We start from the raw sequence: 18,602 nt of genomic DNA on the forward strand, positions 1-18,602 counted from the left end.
ATTAGAACGGATTTATTTAAATACTTATTTTCCCTTATTGACATAATAGGAAGTTGTGTGTATATCTCTCTATATAGACATAAGTATATGCTAATATATTGTAGTTATAAATTCCAGTGTTTTAACTTCTATTGTATAATTTTTCTTATTTGTTACCCAATAATTGCCTTTTTTTTTTGCACTTTCAAGAAGATTGGAAAATTTTGATTAGCAGTCCTTCATGACATGATTTTAAATTTAAATTTAATAGTCATCTTTATGTCAAAATTCCATTTTTAGAATTTTAAGTTATTTAATATTTAACTTTCTAGTGAACTTTGAGTTTCTTTTCTTAAATTTCCCTCTAAATTTTGCCATGTATGGCTTTAATAATAACAGCTTACTAAAACTAACTCTGGGCAGCTATGCTTTATGACTGCTAAGTATGCTTTTTTGGCCTATTTCCATATGATATACAACATACAATCAGTCCTCCATAGCTTGTAGTTGCAGTTTGCTTTTCTCCCTCTTTGAATTGACTTACACTTGACCTCACTTTGTCTGCACTTTACTCTGTTTGTGTTTGACTATATCTTCAACTGGCCAATTGCCAAGGTCACTGTGGATTCTTTCTAAGGCATTGTCCACTCTGTTCTCATTCTACAAATATATAAAAAGCTTGGTTTACTCACTGGCTAATTCACTGTGTCCTCTTACATTTATACGTGTTCTCCAGCAGATGTGTATGTACCTAATCCCGATCTAGGATATGTAGTCAATGCTCTTGAATTAAGATAGATTGCATCTAATCTTTCTAGTCAGTCTAGTAGTTATGTCTCTTTTTTTAAAGGTAGAAATTAGTGTGACAAGATTTATTCTTTATAAATGCATGCTGCTTGTATAGATTAACCTGTTCTCTTTAAGGTACTTTCAAGTGGGGTCTCATATGTAACAGCTTTTTTTTTTATTATTCTAGAACATAAATCACATGTGTCTTGGCTTTTAAGTGTGACATCATTTCTACAAAGTTTCTTTTCCAGCTTCCTTTTGCACCATCCTTTGTTTATGTTATCAAATGTTAGATTAATAAGTACATTCATGAAAACTGCTCCCTCACTCTCCATCTCTCTAAATGCCAATTGGATCTTAATGACTGTGTCTCACTTGATTGGATCTCCAAAGACATCTGATTTTTTAAAACCCCATCGTCTAATAACCTAATATCTGTCTATTGTCATTATTGATAAATCTTCTCCCTGCCAAACTTTATCTACTGGTTTGTCCCAGTTTCTGTGATTGGGAGAAAGTATATGCCTTTAATGCAGACACAAATCCACATCACTTGCCTTGCAAGAGTAGCCTTTTTTTGGTCCATATCCTTACTTACTATGGTGTTCCTTGCTATATTAGGCTAATAAGAATCAGAACTGAAACATAATAATCATTTCTACCCTTTACATTCTACTTCCTGGCATCCCTTCTCAAACACAATGTAGAGCTTTCTCTTTTGGAGTTGTTACTTTATCTTCTTTTACTCTGGGTTTGTTTGCTCTGCAGACATACCTTGCCTCTTGCTTTAAATTTAGCTCTTCAAAATAGCCTTTTTGTAGAATTCGTAATTGACGGTTCTTTTTTTCTATTCCTGAATATCTTTATTTCCTCTTATAGTCATTGACATAATTATGTTTCTGCCTAAATAAGCATAACTGATCAAGCAGCAACTCAGTACACAGGAATCCATTCATTCATTAAGTCATTTTTTCCAGAAGCATCTCTTGCATATTTGCTCTATTAAAGACTTTTATTTTATTATATATATATATGTACATATATATATATAAAACCATTATTTTCTTGATATTCTAAAATATCAATCAATCAAGACTACAAATATGCTTTGTTCTCTAGGATGAGCTGGTCTCATTTTTTCCAGTTGGTTACAGATCTCCCCTTGGTTACATCAATGGATCATCCAAATGAAGAGCCTATTTGAAATTACTGCAAATACTAATACAGACTGTTAATCAGTGTTAACTTACTTGATGTTTCCTTTTTAAAGATATTTTTGGTCTTTAATATGAGTGAATTTAGTGATGGGAACAAAAAGATGTGAAAAATAAGAAACAGTACTTACAAGAAGAACAATGAACGTTTTGACCTCACTAGTAATTTAAAATTTAAATGAAAACAAAATGCCATTTTCTGTGCTTAGATAAGCAAATAAAAGACAATGCCTATTAGAAACGACAAATACCCACCATTTGCTTCAACGTGGATGGAACTGGAGGGTATTATGCTGAGTGAAATAAGTCAATCGGAGAAGGACAAACAGTGTATGTTCTCATTCATTTGGGGAATATGAATAATAGTGAAAGGGAATATAAAGGAAGGGAAAAGAAATGTTGGGAAATATCAGGAAGGGAGACAGAACATAAAGACTCCTAACTCTGGGAAACGAACTAGGGGTGGTGGAAGGGGAGGAGGGCGGGTGTTGGAGGGGAATGGGTGACGGGCACTGAGGTGGACACTTGACGGGATGAGCACTGGGTGTTTTTCTGTATGTTGGTAAATTAAACACCAATAAAAGTTAATTTAAAAAAAAAAAAAAAAAAAAAAAAAAAAAAAAAAAAGACAATGCCTAATGTTGGCAGGGTGTATTGAGAGGGACACTCATATATTGCAATTGATATATAGATGGGTACACTCCCTTTGGAGAGAAATTTGGCAATGGTGACAAAAAATGGCAATATTGATATGCACTGTAGCAACAATAGAAGCAATGGAAATCAAATATTTTTATAGCTCTTTCTATAAAGATTTTAAAAGAACATGTAATGGTATCAAACATATTCTTAGTATAATTTTACCTCACAAAAACCTAATGCAAGCTGATCAGGTTCAAAACTATGACACTTACATAGGGGTGAATGCTAGAAGATGGTACACTAAAATGGTAACAGATTTTATGTTTGAGAAGTGGATTACCATCTATTTTCATATTTGAAATTTTTAAAAAATATTAAATGAAAATAAATATCACTTAGTACTTGATACAGTACCATTTTCAATACTAAATTTATCAAATTAAATGCTCTTAGGGATTTGGAAGGCTGAATCCTTCCATTCCTCTTAAGAAATGATAAATAATTATACTAGGTAAGGAGACTTCTCTCTCTCCCTCCCTGCCCTGCTTTTTTTCTTTATTCACACACACACACACACACACACACACACACACACACACACACAGCATTCCAATTTATGGAAGAAATAAAATACTTTCTCAGCATTTGATAAAAATGTTCAGGAATCAAAATACAACAAAATAAAGAAATGCTTGGTTTTTAATAATCCTTAATTTTCTGTATGAGATTGTGCAGGGGAAAGTAGCCCAGTGCTATAAACAGTAATAGCTATGATAAATATATCCATAGAAAAGGAGTAAATTTATATAAAATATCTTTCTTTTTTGAATGAGTGACTTATAAGATTAGAGGATTTGTATCCTGGCTCATATAAAATATATTTCAAATGCATAGATTTCCCCAGGGCCCTGTGTGTACATGCATGCATCCTCAGTTGTGTGCAGATAGCTTATATGAGGGGAGGACCATGTAAATGCTATCAGAGGGAAAAAAATCATTTCAACCTGAAAAATACTTTCTTTTGAAATGCTTTGATGAAATGTCTTTCATAAAAGTATAATATTTCTACTAAATATTTCATCTCTGGCTTTAATGTTCCTACCAATCAGCTCTTATCATCTCACCCCTTTGATCTATCCTGATGTAAACTCTCTCACTAGCAATCTTTTTTTTTTTTTTTTTTTTTAGTTTGGTTGTAGATTTCTGTATATCTTGAACACTCAAATCTGAAAGTACTCATCATTTGATTTATTGGTCTTTCCAATTCCCAAGTTGATTGTAGAATCATGATGGATAAATTCTCTAAGTCTCGAATTCAGAACACTTAAAAATTTTTAAAAATCTTCTGCCCTTCCTGTTTCCTTTTGAGGACTGGAAACATGGACCAGAGCCTACATCCAGGGCCTTTCAGTTACCCAAATGAAATCCCATTACAACTCTCAGGCTTACATTTTTCCTTAGACTCTACAGTCATGGAATTATATCCTGAAGTTATAGACATCTCTCTGGAAAACCATGTCTAGTTTATCATGCTTTTGGTTAACTCTTATAAATAGTCACGAAGCTACTTACTATTGTCTTTTCCTTGTTCAAACTCTGGATGGAGTCCTCAGTACTCCAACTGTCCAATTCAATCAAAGTGCAGGGAAAGAAGCGAGAAAATATACTACAACATTTACTGCATGAGTACTTCTGCATAATGGGACTATGATTTAAATCTATTTTGCATTTAAAAATTTCCATAATAAGTATATGTCATTTTTCTAATTAGGAAAAGGTAAGTCCCACTATTGATATCGATATATATATATAGAGAGATTGATACATGTATAATATATATCAATCTAGAGAGAGAGAGAGAGAGTCAGAGACAGAGAAAGACACACACACACCTACAAGGGGTGAGACCAAGACCTGATTTAGAATTATACTAAGCCAGTAAATATTGTTCTAAATTCTTTGTACTCTAAATTGGCAGTACCAGTTTCACTGCCACCTCTACCAGTTTCAATGCCCTCGAATTCATTTTCTGTGATCTTTCCCACAAATGTCATCTCTGTTCAATACACTTCCACGGCTACCATGAATAGTATTGATGAATATAGGTCATCCATTTTAAGGCACACAAAGTCTTCTATATTTCTGTTCCTGTTCACTTCCTCACCCCATACCTGCAGCTAGGCTTTATCAGACTATTTCAGACTCCCCCCTCCCAATATGCCGTATGATGTTCATGTGTCTGTGCTGTTGCTCATGCCACCCCTTGTGTTTTCCCCCTTTCATCTACTTGGTAAACTCTTATGCAGCCTTCAGGATGACATAGTTCAGGATAACATAATCCTGTATGTAAATTTTACTGGACATGAGCAAGGGGGCCTTTTTTTCTTTCTTCCTTTCTTTCTGTCTTTCTTTATTTTTCCATTGCATTTGGACACCCTGCCATAACATCACTTATTTTATTAATTACTTATATACATTAGACTGAGATACTTTTTTCAGCTTACTTTCACCAGGAACCATGAAGTACGTTGGCTTCAGAGAATGTTTATACAAAATACATTAAGTAAGACAGAAGCATGAGCTTAAACTTTTTTCTTTTTAAAGAAGCAAACTAAGTCACCCTCACTCCCCCAGTTCCAGCACTCATTCTATACAAATGACGTTTACAATCTCTATGCCATTCTATGCCATCTTTTCTATTATGGGAAGCCTTAGGAAGGAGCTTTCATTTCTCAGCTTCCTTTCCAGGGCTACCAAAGGATGATGCTCCAGTGTTTCTAATCTACACAGACACACGACTTCCATGAGTGCTGCCACAAGCCAATGAGACCTTTTGCCTGCCTGATTAAACACACAGGATTGAAGGGCGCCACGAATCCATTTTGACTTGGTTGAAGCACGAATGCTCAAGAACTTTATAAATGTATAACATTTTAAAACTAAAAAAAATCTTGACTTAGCAGTAGTACTTACATGAAAGTCAGTGCTGGCTATTGTTTCCTGCACTTCTTATAAATCGTTATTAACTCTTGAGAGAGATACAAACAGGCTACTTTGCTCCAGTTGTGTTTTACTTAATATTACTGATTGCTTTAAAATTTGGAATACAAATCAATGCAATAGTAATAGTGTAATATGCTACTTTATTAACTTAAAAAAGAACAATCTATATTTATGGATAAAAGTTCATTTTGATGTAATTTTTACTATCTGTGGTTGGCATCGTCTTTTTCTGAGCAGAAAATGGCAATTCCTCAGGTTTCTTTGGGAATCCAAAATCTCCTTTGAGGCAAATTAGGCATGATGTCAAACACACATAAAAGCCTTTGATCTTTTGCATTATTAGAAAGTTACTAGTCTTTAGGGTGAGATTCCTAAGGTTATCCACTGTGTCTAGGTCATTCTATTCAGCTGCATAAGCAGTTCCTTTGATGGATGGCTGGTTTTCTACAACACTAGCATTATCTCAGCAGGAGAAGGCAGTGTTTGATGTGTTGCAATTTGTATTACATGTCCATGGAACATCTACAGACATTATCTCAGGAGGAGGGGTTAAGAGAAGGAGGAGCTGTGGCTAAAGACATTTAATGTCAGAATGAATGGAAATTCAAAGATTGCTGTGCAGTCAGCCTTAAACACTGGACTGCACCCCCCATCTTTCTTTCACATTAATTTAAAAAACCTCCTAACCCAATTCTCATAAATACACATAATTTTATTTAATTTTAGTCACAAATCAACATCTTCAAAATGACGAGGATTTTGACAGCTTGCAAAGTGGTGAAGGCCCTGAAGACTGGTTTTGGCTTTACCAATGTGACTGCACACCATCAATGGAGATTTTCAAGAGCTGGCATCAGGCTCCTCTCAGTCAAGGTAACATTGCCATATTTATTGTTTTGGATAAAATTGTATGGGGTATAGTTTAACATGAAGCAGAGGTGTCACTTAGGAAGCAGATACAGATATGCACATAGTTCTGAAGAGCTACTTGATTAGTATTGGCTTTAATATTGAATCTACTGGTTTAATAAGTGTTCATTTTCTATTGCTTTGAGTAAAAATATGGAAATTTTCAACCAATGTAAAGAAAGGTCACAATTCCTGTGAATATATAAAATGTAAGTGTTCTGTTTAGAAAAATAGTTACTAAAAAAAGAAAAAAGAAAAAAAAAGAAAAATAGTTACTTTTAAAGGCTATCAGGGTCTGTCTGTGCCCCATCACTAGTGCACACAGTTAGGGTTCAAACATGAAGTTGCTTACATGTTCATAAGCCACAGCACAGAAGGTAATGTTGTGAGCTATTCTTTACTAGCTCATTGTAAAGTTTTCTCTTGGGAATGTCATTTTTTAAGGAAAAAATTTTGGACAGAAAATACATAATTCTAGTATTTCCTGACTGTGACGTAGACATCATCTTTGCTTTTTTTCCCTTTCCCTCTCAACCCTTCCTTTGGTGGTCCACACTTATTATTTTTATTTTGTAGATTAAGACATTCAGGCAATTAACAGCTGATAATTCTGTCCCTCTGAATGTATCTCTAACTGAAGAGCAGGTCTGGGAAGAGAACATTAAGTGTCCTTCCCCACTCCCACCTTGAGTTATGAAATTCCAGTAGAAACTTCTGTTCCTTCCTATAAATTTATGAAGGCATTTATTACCAGAGAAGTTGGAAATTATCCATGGGAACTTTGCCAATGAAAAACATTTTTAGTGAATATAAAGTTTAAGTAATCACAGTAGCTTGAAATAGATTGCTTCTTTAGTAGTAAGAGCTATAAAAAGTGAAGTAGAAAAAAACCCAAACAACCTCTATATGTTGATGTAAAAATTGGTTCTAATAGTTTTGAGTGTTCTACTAATGCTTTGTATGCTCACTGGGTTGACTGAAAATCCTCCAAATACTTCCACAGCTTCCATTGCTTAGATTACTCAAGTCAGGATTCAGCATGATTTTAGCCCAGAATGACATCTGTAGGACTAATCTTTGTGCCTCCTGATCTTTGTGGCCTCCAGTTACAGGGTGGGGAAAGAATATGCATCAAAAGAAAGGAAGAGAGAGGGAGACAGAAAGAGACAGAGGTGAGGAGTGAGGAGGGGAGGAAGAGAGTGAGAGAGAGAGAGAGAGAGAGAAAAGAAAAATAACACAAGATCTCAGGAGAAAGTATCAGAAACTACCATTTTAAAGTAAGAAATCTAGAAACAACCTTTTTTTGGGGGGGGGGTGTTCAGTTAAATTGCAACAAGACAGCCAGAAAGGAGATATGTTCTAAACTATCATCGAAGATGCACTGACTGGGTACAAACTCTGAAAGTGAATATTGGTTTTAGTTCAGTGTTAGTAATATCTCAGGGGTACTCATATATTACTGAAGAGAGAATAGATAGTAATGAAAATACTATCACTTACAGTTAGAGGTGCGTTTTAAGACTACAAAGTTGTGTCCCTGGGAATATCTTTTTCTTCTTACAAAAATAGGTAGGTAGGGATAGGTGTACCTCTATCAGACACCAGAAACACAGAAATCGAGTGACTACTTAAAATGGCAGAGATGTGACCAAGATTAGAAGCCACTTTTCCGTGACCATAAGTGCTCCCTATGACTACAACCACAACAAAAATGATTTAATTATGTGGGTAGACTACAGTGAAAGTGGTTTTTCTAGCTCACGGTGGCATAAGTGTTTTAAAGGTCTGTCAAAGTTCATAACTAAGAGTGACAAATTTGTAGGAGGAATAAGCCACCGTTTCATGATGTAAAAGTCATTACTCACACTCAGTCATCACTGGCCAGAGTTTTGGAGGAAAGCCAGGCATGAAAAATAGAAGTTCTTGAACTTCTCAATAGTGGATTAAAATTCCATATAACAGTCTCAGGGGGTTTGTGTTTTATTCACTTATTTTGAAACAGTCCTCTACCTGCTTTTATTCCTGCCTTCATTTTTAAAACTCAACTCCCTTAGAAGTTATATCCAATTTTATTCTTTTAGATGGACATGCCATACAAATTATTAGGATGTGGTTCCATAATGGTCAGTGAAAGGCAGTGAGAGTTGGCATTATCGCTATTTATAGCTAGTAAATAGATGGCAGAAGATACCCTGTGGGCAGACCTATAAGCATTGCCCTATGTATTAGTTGCCTTTTTAGTGGCTTTGGAGGTCACTTTTCTTCTCCCACTGGTGACAGAGTGGGTTTGACGACAGCAGTGACGCACTTGGACTTTTATGTGGCCCTCCCTTGTGTATTTATTTGTGGCCAATATTTACAAGGTGTACCTTGCCAATCAACACAGTTGTATTTCTCTTATAGGGACGAGGAAAGAATTTCAAGGTACTAGATTTACAGTCAAAGGAATTAGATATCAAGGATAAATACGATCAACGGCCATATCATACGGAAGTTTTAAAGATCTTGATCTCTTTCTATTAACATAGAACATGTTCAGTGCTCAATATTATATTCAGCCCATCGTAGCTGTGTAGCAGAAAACATACTGGATGGGGAATAAAAAGATTCAGATTTTAACCCTTCTTGTGCATTTCTGAACTTGGTTAAGTCACATATTCTCTTTGAAACTAGGTTTTGTCATCTGCAGCATAGAAACAATTCTTGGCTTACTCAAAGGGCTGTGTGATTATCACATATAATCAGTGCTTAAAAATCTACAAAATACTGGGGCGCTTGGGTGGCTCAGTTGGTTAAATGTCTGACTTTGACTCAGGTTATGATCTCAGGGTCCTGGGCTCCCCAGCTCAGCACGAATCTGTCCTTCTTCCTGTCCTTCTCTGCCCCTTCCCTGCTCATGCTGTCTCTCAAATAAATAAATAAATAAAATAAAAAAAAAATCTATAGAATACTGTAAAAGCAAACCCTGGATACTTAAGATTTTATTTATTTATTTTAGGAGAGAGAGAGAAAGAAAAGGACAGTGAGTGCAAGCGGGTGGGGGTTGGAGTGCGGGGTGGGGCAGTTGGGGAGAGAGAGAATCGAAAGTCGACTCCATGCTCAGTGCAGAGCCTGATGTGGTTCTCTATCTCACGACTTCAAAATCATGACCTGGGTAGAAACCAAGAGACATTTAACTGAGCCACCCAGAGCCCCCAAGCCTGGATACTTAAAAAAAAATTCTGTCCAATACATTTTAGTAGAAAGACTTAGTGAAAAGATCAGAATTTCTTCATGTTTTTCATGAACTATAATTATTATAATGACAAAACATCTGATGAAAATTCTCAAATATATATAATGATGATTTTTTTCACCTTTGCCTTAATATTAAACACACACCTAGGAAGATATTGCTTATAGCAAATTAAACTCAAGAACTCTGAAGCAAATGATCTCTACTATTTTGAATTCAATTCCAAAAGTCAGGATGTATATCCTAATATCTTTTTTAATGCTTTTATCTTGGGAGTATACAGGAAGAATAATAAATGGAAATAAATGAGTAGTAAGTGGATAGTGTCTGATTTCAAGAAACTTATAAATTTAAAAATTCTGAATCACAAGTTCTGGGAAGTCACCAAGATGAAATAGTTGTATTTTTACTTGCAAATGAATTTGGAAATCAAAGGTATTAAATTGAAAAGGTTAAGTTCCTTATGAATATAAAAGGGTTCAGTAGGTACTGCTTCTCACGGTAATCCACTTGTTTTTCAAAATGGTGACCTGTGTTACAATTAAGCCAAGAATCTAACAGTCCAAGTGTCCTTATCTCTGGTACTTCAGATACAATTGAGCCCTAGGAGTCATTATTCCCTTTGAATGGTTTTCATTTTGTAAGATTTTTATATTCTGTTTCCAACATGAAACTACCTATTTAGCTCAATCTTGAGGAGCTATTGTCATTTGACTAGAAATTGGCATCTACAAAAACTCATACAATTAGAATCATTTAGTTATATTGTACTAGCTTTAAAGACATTCACAGGAAATAGAGTTCATTATTATATTGGAGTTTCTTTGTATGTATTAGAGGTGGGGGTAGGGATAGGGTTATCATACACTTTCAAAAATAGCTATTGTATTAAACCTTTAATACACATAGATATGTTTTTAGGGTTGGATTTCATCCATGATATTATAGATTTTTGAAAAAAAAAAAAGATTAAAATTCAGTCCTTGCATGGAGACTGCTTCTCCTCCCTCTGCCTGTGTCTCTGCCTCTCTTTCTGTGTCTCTCATGAATAAATAAATACAGTTTTTAAAAAATAAAAATAAAATAAAATTCAATCCCAAATGAGTGGTTGAAAAATTGGTCTGGATGATTAACAACTTTGTATATTTTGGATGGATGACATTTCTTTAATTAGGAAGTAGCCTCCTTTTTGAACATTTTTGTTTATGTACTCTACTTTTTATATCCCCCCCCCATTCTTTCTAAAGTATAGGCTCATTGTTGGTCATTAAGAGTGCCTTGTCATTTTGAGCTTCTTGCCAAAAACTGTTGAAAAAAACGATAGTCAAACAGAACCTAGATAAGCATAGGGCGAGTGAGCCACTAAAGGTGCATCAGTAAAGCAGGGCCATGGTGTGCCTCCATCCATGTTGCCCAAAACGTACCTCACTCACTTCATCTGAGTTCCAATCCTATGTAGGAAACTAAGAAATCTGGTAGAGGAAGTGCCTATAGAAATGGGACAAGTCTTGGCCCTCTACTTCCTTCTCTAGCTGATGGAGATTTGAGTCCACCTGACCATGCTTAGCAGAATTACTGATTGTGTGGAAGTGAATTTAGGTTCTACTCTTGTGGAAATGGAGAACATTCCTTTGCCATCACATCTTCATTAAACCTTTTTCACATTTCTGACTTGTACCAAAGCCTGGGGATATAATAGAGAGTTTTCAATATTTCTTAGCAATGGTCATGCCAGAGCCCACTTCAAGGCTTCAGCAGTAAAAAAAAAAAAAAAAAAAAAAAAAAGAGGCTTCAGCAGTTTGCTATGCAAGACCAAACATGCTTGATGTGACTAGTATTTTCTAGGGTATGCATGGTGACTGAGGTGTGAAGGAAGCTGCGCGAGCCAGCATCAGACTTGGTGTTTTGGACTCTTCAGTCTTAGTGACCAAATAGTTTCCACTTGATTTTTTTCATCTGATCTAAATGAATTCAATTCATAAATATATTTTCAAGGCTCCTCTATTCCTTTTTCTTGTGTTGTCAACTTACTAAATGCCATATGCCAGTCTTTTATATTTCACAGGGAGATTACTGGCTAACGTGAAGTTCTAACAGATGAATCAATCGGGTCAATGCATCACTAAGAATTTTACTAAAGAAGTTTCATCTATGATGTAGAACTAAATAAAACCATATTAATTTATTACCATAAAATAAAAATTAGCTTACAATATTGGAGATCCCTCTCAGAATAATTTTCCCACATAGGAGACGCTCATTAAGGTACTTGTTAATAAACCTACCCTCTGTGAATTTATTTTGTAATGGAATTTTTCTAAATGCTACATTTTATTCATAATGAGAAACATAACTAGAATAAAAATTACTTATGGATCTGACTCATTTGTTTACAAATGTCCAGAACAGAGAAGTATTCAAGTAAATTAACCTTGTGATTTTCCCCCTCAACAATGGCATGGCTTATGTTTAACCAAAGGCAGAGAGAGCTTAATATTAAGTTAGGATGTTGTAAGGCTTAATTGATTACTGCTGTTACACTACTTTTAATTGTAAGTGTTAGGCATTATAACTACAGAGGATCTCATTAAAAATGCCACATAGAAATTGTGCCTTAATTCTGAATTTTAAGTATCCATATTTTGATAGTACGTTTCCAAGCGTGAAAAATAAGGTTAATTTACCAATAAAGAATGCCTTAATATTTTAATTTTTACCATATTATCTGTGCAATAATAACTGAAACAAATGCTGGCTTTAAGCTCCTTCCTTTCTAAAGCTTGGTTCAGATTTATTTTATTTCTTGGAAGGATGAGTATTGATGTAAACTAATAGCTAAGAAACATCAGGTAAGCCAGAAATCAAAGATGTTATATGGCTTTAGGCCTTGGTGAAAATGGAAATAAACTCATGGGGTTTCAACTTTTTCTGATATACAAATAATTTATGTAGACAAATGATTTAACAGCAGTACAGTCAGATTCCCAGAGTAAATCATTTTCATTTCTACTACTAGCTCAAGGGGATTATTGCAACTATAATGTTTTATATTCAAATATTTTATGAAGCTTATTGATAAATTTGTTTGGGGCTTTACATCCAGAACATCTTACTGATAAATTCTCACACTCAGGGGAAGAAACAATGTAGTTATCCCCATTTCATGGATGTGTAAGTGCTAGAGTTAACACAAAGACACATGGATGCCTGTTTTGGTACACCAAGTGAAATATGCCCGTAGCAAATCTGGTTAGACTTTTAATTAGGCCCAAACACCACTTAGGATTTTTTAATTTGGCATTTTGCTTACTGTGCTTATATACTTGAAGCCATCATTGATGTTTAACCTGGTTTCAGAATGCTCTAAATCACTTCTCCTGCTGTAATGTTTTTGCTTACTCAAGAGTCCACTTACATACCACACTTTATCCCCACATAAAATAGATTATTTATATTTTTATTACCTTTTTTCTCCCTTTTTGTTTGCATTTTGAGAACAGATTGTTTAAATCAAAGAATTAGTAAGGGTTCTTGATTTAATAAACAATTCTCTAAATAGGATATTTTAGGGCAGTGCTATTTGTAGTTGACATATTTCTTCCACTTCAACCAAAATATTGTCATGTGTTAAAACAAAACGTGCTGTCTTTCAATTTTCAATTTGTTTCTTTCTCATATAGTCCTGTAAGCTTCACATATGCAGAAATCTAATGTGATAGGTGTTTACTGATAGCAATTTTAGACTGCTAGAAAAGTCTTATTTTGACTTCTTTCCACTGTCTCAAACTAATGGATCCAAAGAAAACTGCTTCAAAGGACCAATATTTTCGAAGTTAGCCCAGAGTGATACTGGGATGTGGAATGATTAAGGAATGAGTGGATGACTTTTAATAACATAATACTGAATGCAAAGGAAAAGCCTAAAAACAGTAATGAACACTGGGCTCTTTTAAAACTTTCATAGGTTAAATTATAAATTATTCTTGAATTTTGACTGTTACTTCCTAAGCCTAAGCCCTCTAAATCAGTTGAGCATAGCACCGGGGACACATTTTCAAAGCTTTTTGAAGGAGAATTTAGCTGTGTGACTCCTATTAATAGTTGCTGCATTGTTCTTATCCTGGAAAGTTCTTTGAATCATCTACCCTTTTAAACCTAATTTCAAACTGAGAGTATTAGGTATAAAATTTTGGTCATTTATTTGTGGTCGCCTAAAGCTAATCAGTCATCTTACCAGGAAATGAAAATAGACTCATAAATGTAGGTTTACAATGAATTTTAATTTTGGGGAAAAAAATCAGAAGCCCTACAGAGATGAGATGTTTAGGGGAAATGGCAGATTTGCTTATAGCATCACATTTTTGAGATCATTAAAAAAATTTATGATATGGTAAAACAACAATATCAACCTCCTTGGCAGACAAACCAATAAATAGAGGATTTGTTGGAATTTCTACGTATATGCAAGCTCCCTCACAAAAAAAAAAATGTGTTTTTGTCAGAAATTACCTATACTTTGTGAAAGAATCTCCGTTCTATAAATATTAGAATGGACAGCACCCAAAGATTATGCAGTTTATTTATTTATTTATTTAAAAAATTTTTTTTTGATTGTGCAGTTTATTAAAAATTCCATTTAAAAAGTAGCATAAGGATACAGATCATGTAGAAATTTATGTGATTTAGTTTAACTTAGAAAAAAATACAATTGAAAAATAAAAGGTTAAAATGGAGTATTTACATATATATAGGAAAATTCCACTTTAGCCTACTTAAATATTATGTGTGGGAAAATCTACTATCTTATGGGTGTTCCTCTTCTAAATTTGCAGACAAAAGTAATGTTTAGTAGTACTAGGACATAGGAACTGCTAATTTCAGTCTTTAGCCCTCAAAATCATATAAAGTCACAAGAACACACAGTTTCTGATTACTTTTTTTGTAATCTAATTGGCTTCCAGATCCACAGTATCTGTATGCTCCAGGCTAAGAGAAATCAAGCTATAAGCGTGAACTAGTTTTGATGCCTTTTTCTTGCTACCCACATTGGCTACAAACTGTTGGCCTTATTTGGCAGGGTGGGCATGAGGTGCAGGGGTTTGTTTGCATTTTTTGTAAACATAATTACATGGATGGGAGAAAAATACAATTGTGACAATGTATAATGTTATGGACAATGACAATGGAGATAATGTTATTAATTGCAGACACAATTTAAACATTGGTTCAAGGTCAATCAAGAGACCTTTAGAAGGTATAGGGAAGTGTATGTATGTGTGTATGTGTATGAATTTTATTTTAGGCAGTTGCATACTGAACCTGTGCTTAGTGGCCCCTAAAAGTGAATGTCTACCCCTAGACATTGAGCAACTTGGAGGTACCATGAGCTTTGGACTAAGGACTTTGACTGACCTTTAGGCACGATGTCAAATTCACTCAAAGTTTGGGCTAATTTTTAATGTTTGAAGGATACATGAAGAAAAGAAATCCTTCGGGTGTCCTGCCATGTTCCATATGCATCTAGTAGTTTCTGGGTTAGAACTCCCATAATTAGCAAAACTTTATTTCCTGAGATTCTCCAAAAAGCCTTTGAATTCTTATTGACTTGTTTGACTTAAGTATCTATCATGAGTTAGGTTCTCCAGAAGCAGATACTGAAATGGTGTTTAGGGAGCCAGATGTTTATTAGGGGTCAACTCTAGTGGAGGGAAGTTTGAGGAAACAGAGTCGGGCAGAGAAGAAGTAAACTGTAGTGCAGGCTTGGTGAAGCATAGGTCAACCTGACAGAGAGCTCCAGATACTCCATCAGAGTATCCTATGTTGGACCTGAGCTTTCATCTCCCTGCCTGGTTCAGTAGCCAGTGTGGGCATGAGGCTCTCCATGCTGGGCCTCCATGGGCTCATGGCAGGACAGCTCTCTGGAGCTAAAGTAGACCCTGAAGGAACTGATGACTGGTGACTATCCCCAGGCCTCCCCCCTTGCAGCAGGACAGTGAGTCCTTCATGAAGGGGACCCAGAGGGGCATCTCCAGGTTTATAGCATGTACGGTCCTAATAGTCTTGAAAGCTTCAGCTACTCTTCTCAAGGGCTTGGAATCAGTATGAAAAGTTCTCAAAGCCTTCTGGTTCTCCTAAGATTACAGGATATAACTAATGGCTTGGCATTTCACTTTGACAATTTATAGATTTAAGCTAGGTGATTCTTGGTTGACCTGGGCATGTTGCAGTTTATCCATGGCAGTTTTGAAAGAAAGCTCTTATTAATAAATTCAAGTGAGTTTGTAATTGTGCTGCTTTTTATCCCTATTTTTAAAAAAAGGAAGGAATAGAAGTAGGCTTATAAAAAGAAAAAGAGGCAATACATAATCTTAAAATGAAATTTTCTACTTGGCTCCAAGCAGAGGGAAATGATAGAATAATAGAGGGTTGTGGATTGTAAACCATACTGATGACAGTCAGAAGTCACTGCTTTTCATTTACTAGTGAAATGATCTCGACTCCTCCAAACCTTAGCTTTTCTTTAAAATGGAGATCTTAACATTACCTACCTCATTGTTTTTTATGAGGATTAGAAGAGAAAATCCATCAATAGCTTTAAAACAGGGCCTAACATGTCATGTTAATTGGTATTAATGAGGCCTCAAGGAGGGGATCAGGGTGAAGTTCCCAGGGAGGCCAAAGTGCTCCCAAATCTTATTTTTCCAACATAAATTAATAATTTTATTTGAAATAAGATACCTTTCTCAGAAGAGTAGACGTTCATCACTCAAACCTATATACACATTTATCTGTGCAACTGCGTATAGACCTTAATAAGCACAGATAACTATATATGCCATCTGGTTTATGCCTTAACAGAGTCTCATTAAAGCAATACCAAAAGGTGGAAACAGGACTGTGACGGGTCAATCTACTTCTATAAGGCATGCTTAAGACATGTTATGTTTTATTTTTTTTCAAACATAATGATTATTTCAGAATTAAAATGGAAACAAAGTAGGAGGTGCTTTAACATATGGACGCCAAGTAGAGAAAAATTGAAGTATATTTGTCATCTTTAGTTACTATTCTCAAAATTAGTTAAAATATTTAATGTGTTAAATATATACCAGCACTAAATGTAAATCTCAGCAAAAATATCAATAAAAATATGGCAGCCTCAGTTTTTTTTTTTTCAGAGGGGAATAAAAATAGGTTATTCGTTGTAAACTATTTGAGGATTTGGTATAGAAGTGTAATATTATGAGACTGTTAGTGAATTAAAATAAATGGAATTGACCCTGACATATAGCAAAATTTGGCAAGCGTTTTAGATGAAAAGTAAGGGAAGAGGGGCACCTGGGTAGCTCAGTCGGTTAAGCCTCCAACTCTTGGTTTCAGCTCAGGTCGTGATCTCAGGGTGGTAACATTGAACCCTGTGTCAGGCACCCCGCTCAGGGGACAGTCTACTGGAGATTCTCTCCCTTTTCTTTTCCATATACCCCTCCCCCACTTCTCTTTCTCTAAAATAAATAAATATGTCTTTAAGAAAAGTAAAGAAAGAAAGGAGAATAATTGGGCAATGTATGCTACATCTAGTTTATTCCTTTTCCCCAGTGATGGAGGATTGGATTTAAGTCGATGTTAAGATAATAATTAGTACTGATAATGGAAGCAACCTATTAGGAAGCCCAAAGGATAGAGATTAGAAATCATCTTCTAGGCTCTTCTGAAGACATTAGTTGTATGAACCTAGTCAGTGTAGAAACCTAGGGGTGCTTATGACACAAGGTTGACATCCAGTCCCAACTCACTCTTTACTTTCATCTTCCATCTTTTAGCATGAACTATACCTATGTGGGACATCTGTATTTGCTCACAAGTAAAAATAAACAAGCCAACAAAACCCAGTAGCCAGTGGGCATTAGAGAATTGTTTTTAAAAACCATGATATCAGCATGTGAACAACATCTTAACATGACATAATGACCCATATTTCTGTGCATTCACCAAGTATATAGTGACTGCCTTACTGTGTGAGCAACAGTGGGCTATTTCTGTGAGAATATAAAATCGAATTAGGCATTGGGTTTTCTGTCTCAGAAGTCATGAACTAGCAAAGTAGAAGAGTCATTTCAATTAAATCAAAAGGTAACATACAAACAGTATACACAAATGCAATGAGATCACAGGAAAATCAGTTGTTAATTCTGCCTTGGGGGATCTTTGAAGAAATATCAGGAGCAGGACTAGGAAGGATAACCAGGTTGTAGACAGGAAAAGGAAGCACAAAAGTCTAGAAAGGTGGGGGGTCTAAGAAAATGGGCCAGATGATGGAACTCGGAATGTTAATTGGGGAATTTGAAGATTAGTATTATGCGGTAAGTGTTTAAGAAAGATAGCTTTTAACTGCACTGCATAGGATAGGTAGAAGCAGGGAGAGATTGGAGACGGGGAACAATTGGGAGGTAATAATAAATGATGATGGAGATTTTCTCTTGGGTAGTGACAAAATCCAATGTAATGTGGAATTAATTCTAGACGTAAATAGATTACTACCTATGAGCTACTAATAGTCATTATGAATTAGTAGATACTATGATGCGGTGGAACAGTTTTATTTTACTTTATTATTATAAGAGTACTATAGTATAGTATAGTAAGAGTATTACAGTAAGAGTAAAAATAAAATAGTATTTATTATAGTAAGAGGATTTATTATAGTAAGAATATATAGTATAATAAGAGCATAGTAAGAGTATAGTAAAAGTAAGAGAACATGAGACCCATCCTCTTAACAAATTTTTAACTGTAAATTTTTAGGGATAATGTTGTACAGCAGAACACTAGAA

General features: G+C 35.0%; 1 protein-coding gene across 1 annotated transcript in view; it reads left to right on the forward strand.

Annotated features, from left to right (window-relative positions):
• Positions 1-6,226: 6,226 nt before the first annotated feature.
• CPS1 (carbamoyl-phosphate synthase 1) overlaps positions 6,227-18,602 on the forward strand; it is a 120,944-nt gene continuing 108,568 nt past the window's right edge. The window contains exon 1 of the mRNA XM_041737624.1: positions 6,227-6,500. Coding sequence (XP_041593558.1) covers positions 6,375-6,500 — 126 coding nt within the window. The 5' untranslated portion in view covers positions 6,227-6,374. The remainder of the gene's footprint in view (positions 6,501-18,602) is intronic.

Source organism: Vulpes lagopus, chromosome 22 (assembly GCF_018345385.1).
Source record: "Vulpes lagopus strain Blue_001 chromosome 22, ASM1834538v1, whole genome shotgun sequence".
In the NCBI taxonomy this organism is placed as follows: domain Eukaryota; kingdom Metazoa; phylum Chordata; class Mammalia; order Carnivora; family Canidae; genus Vulpes; species Vulpes lagopus.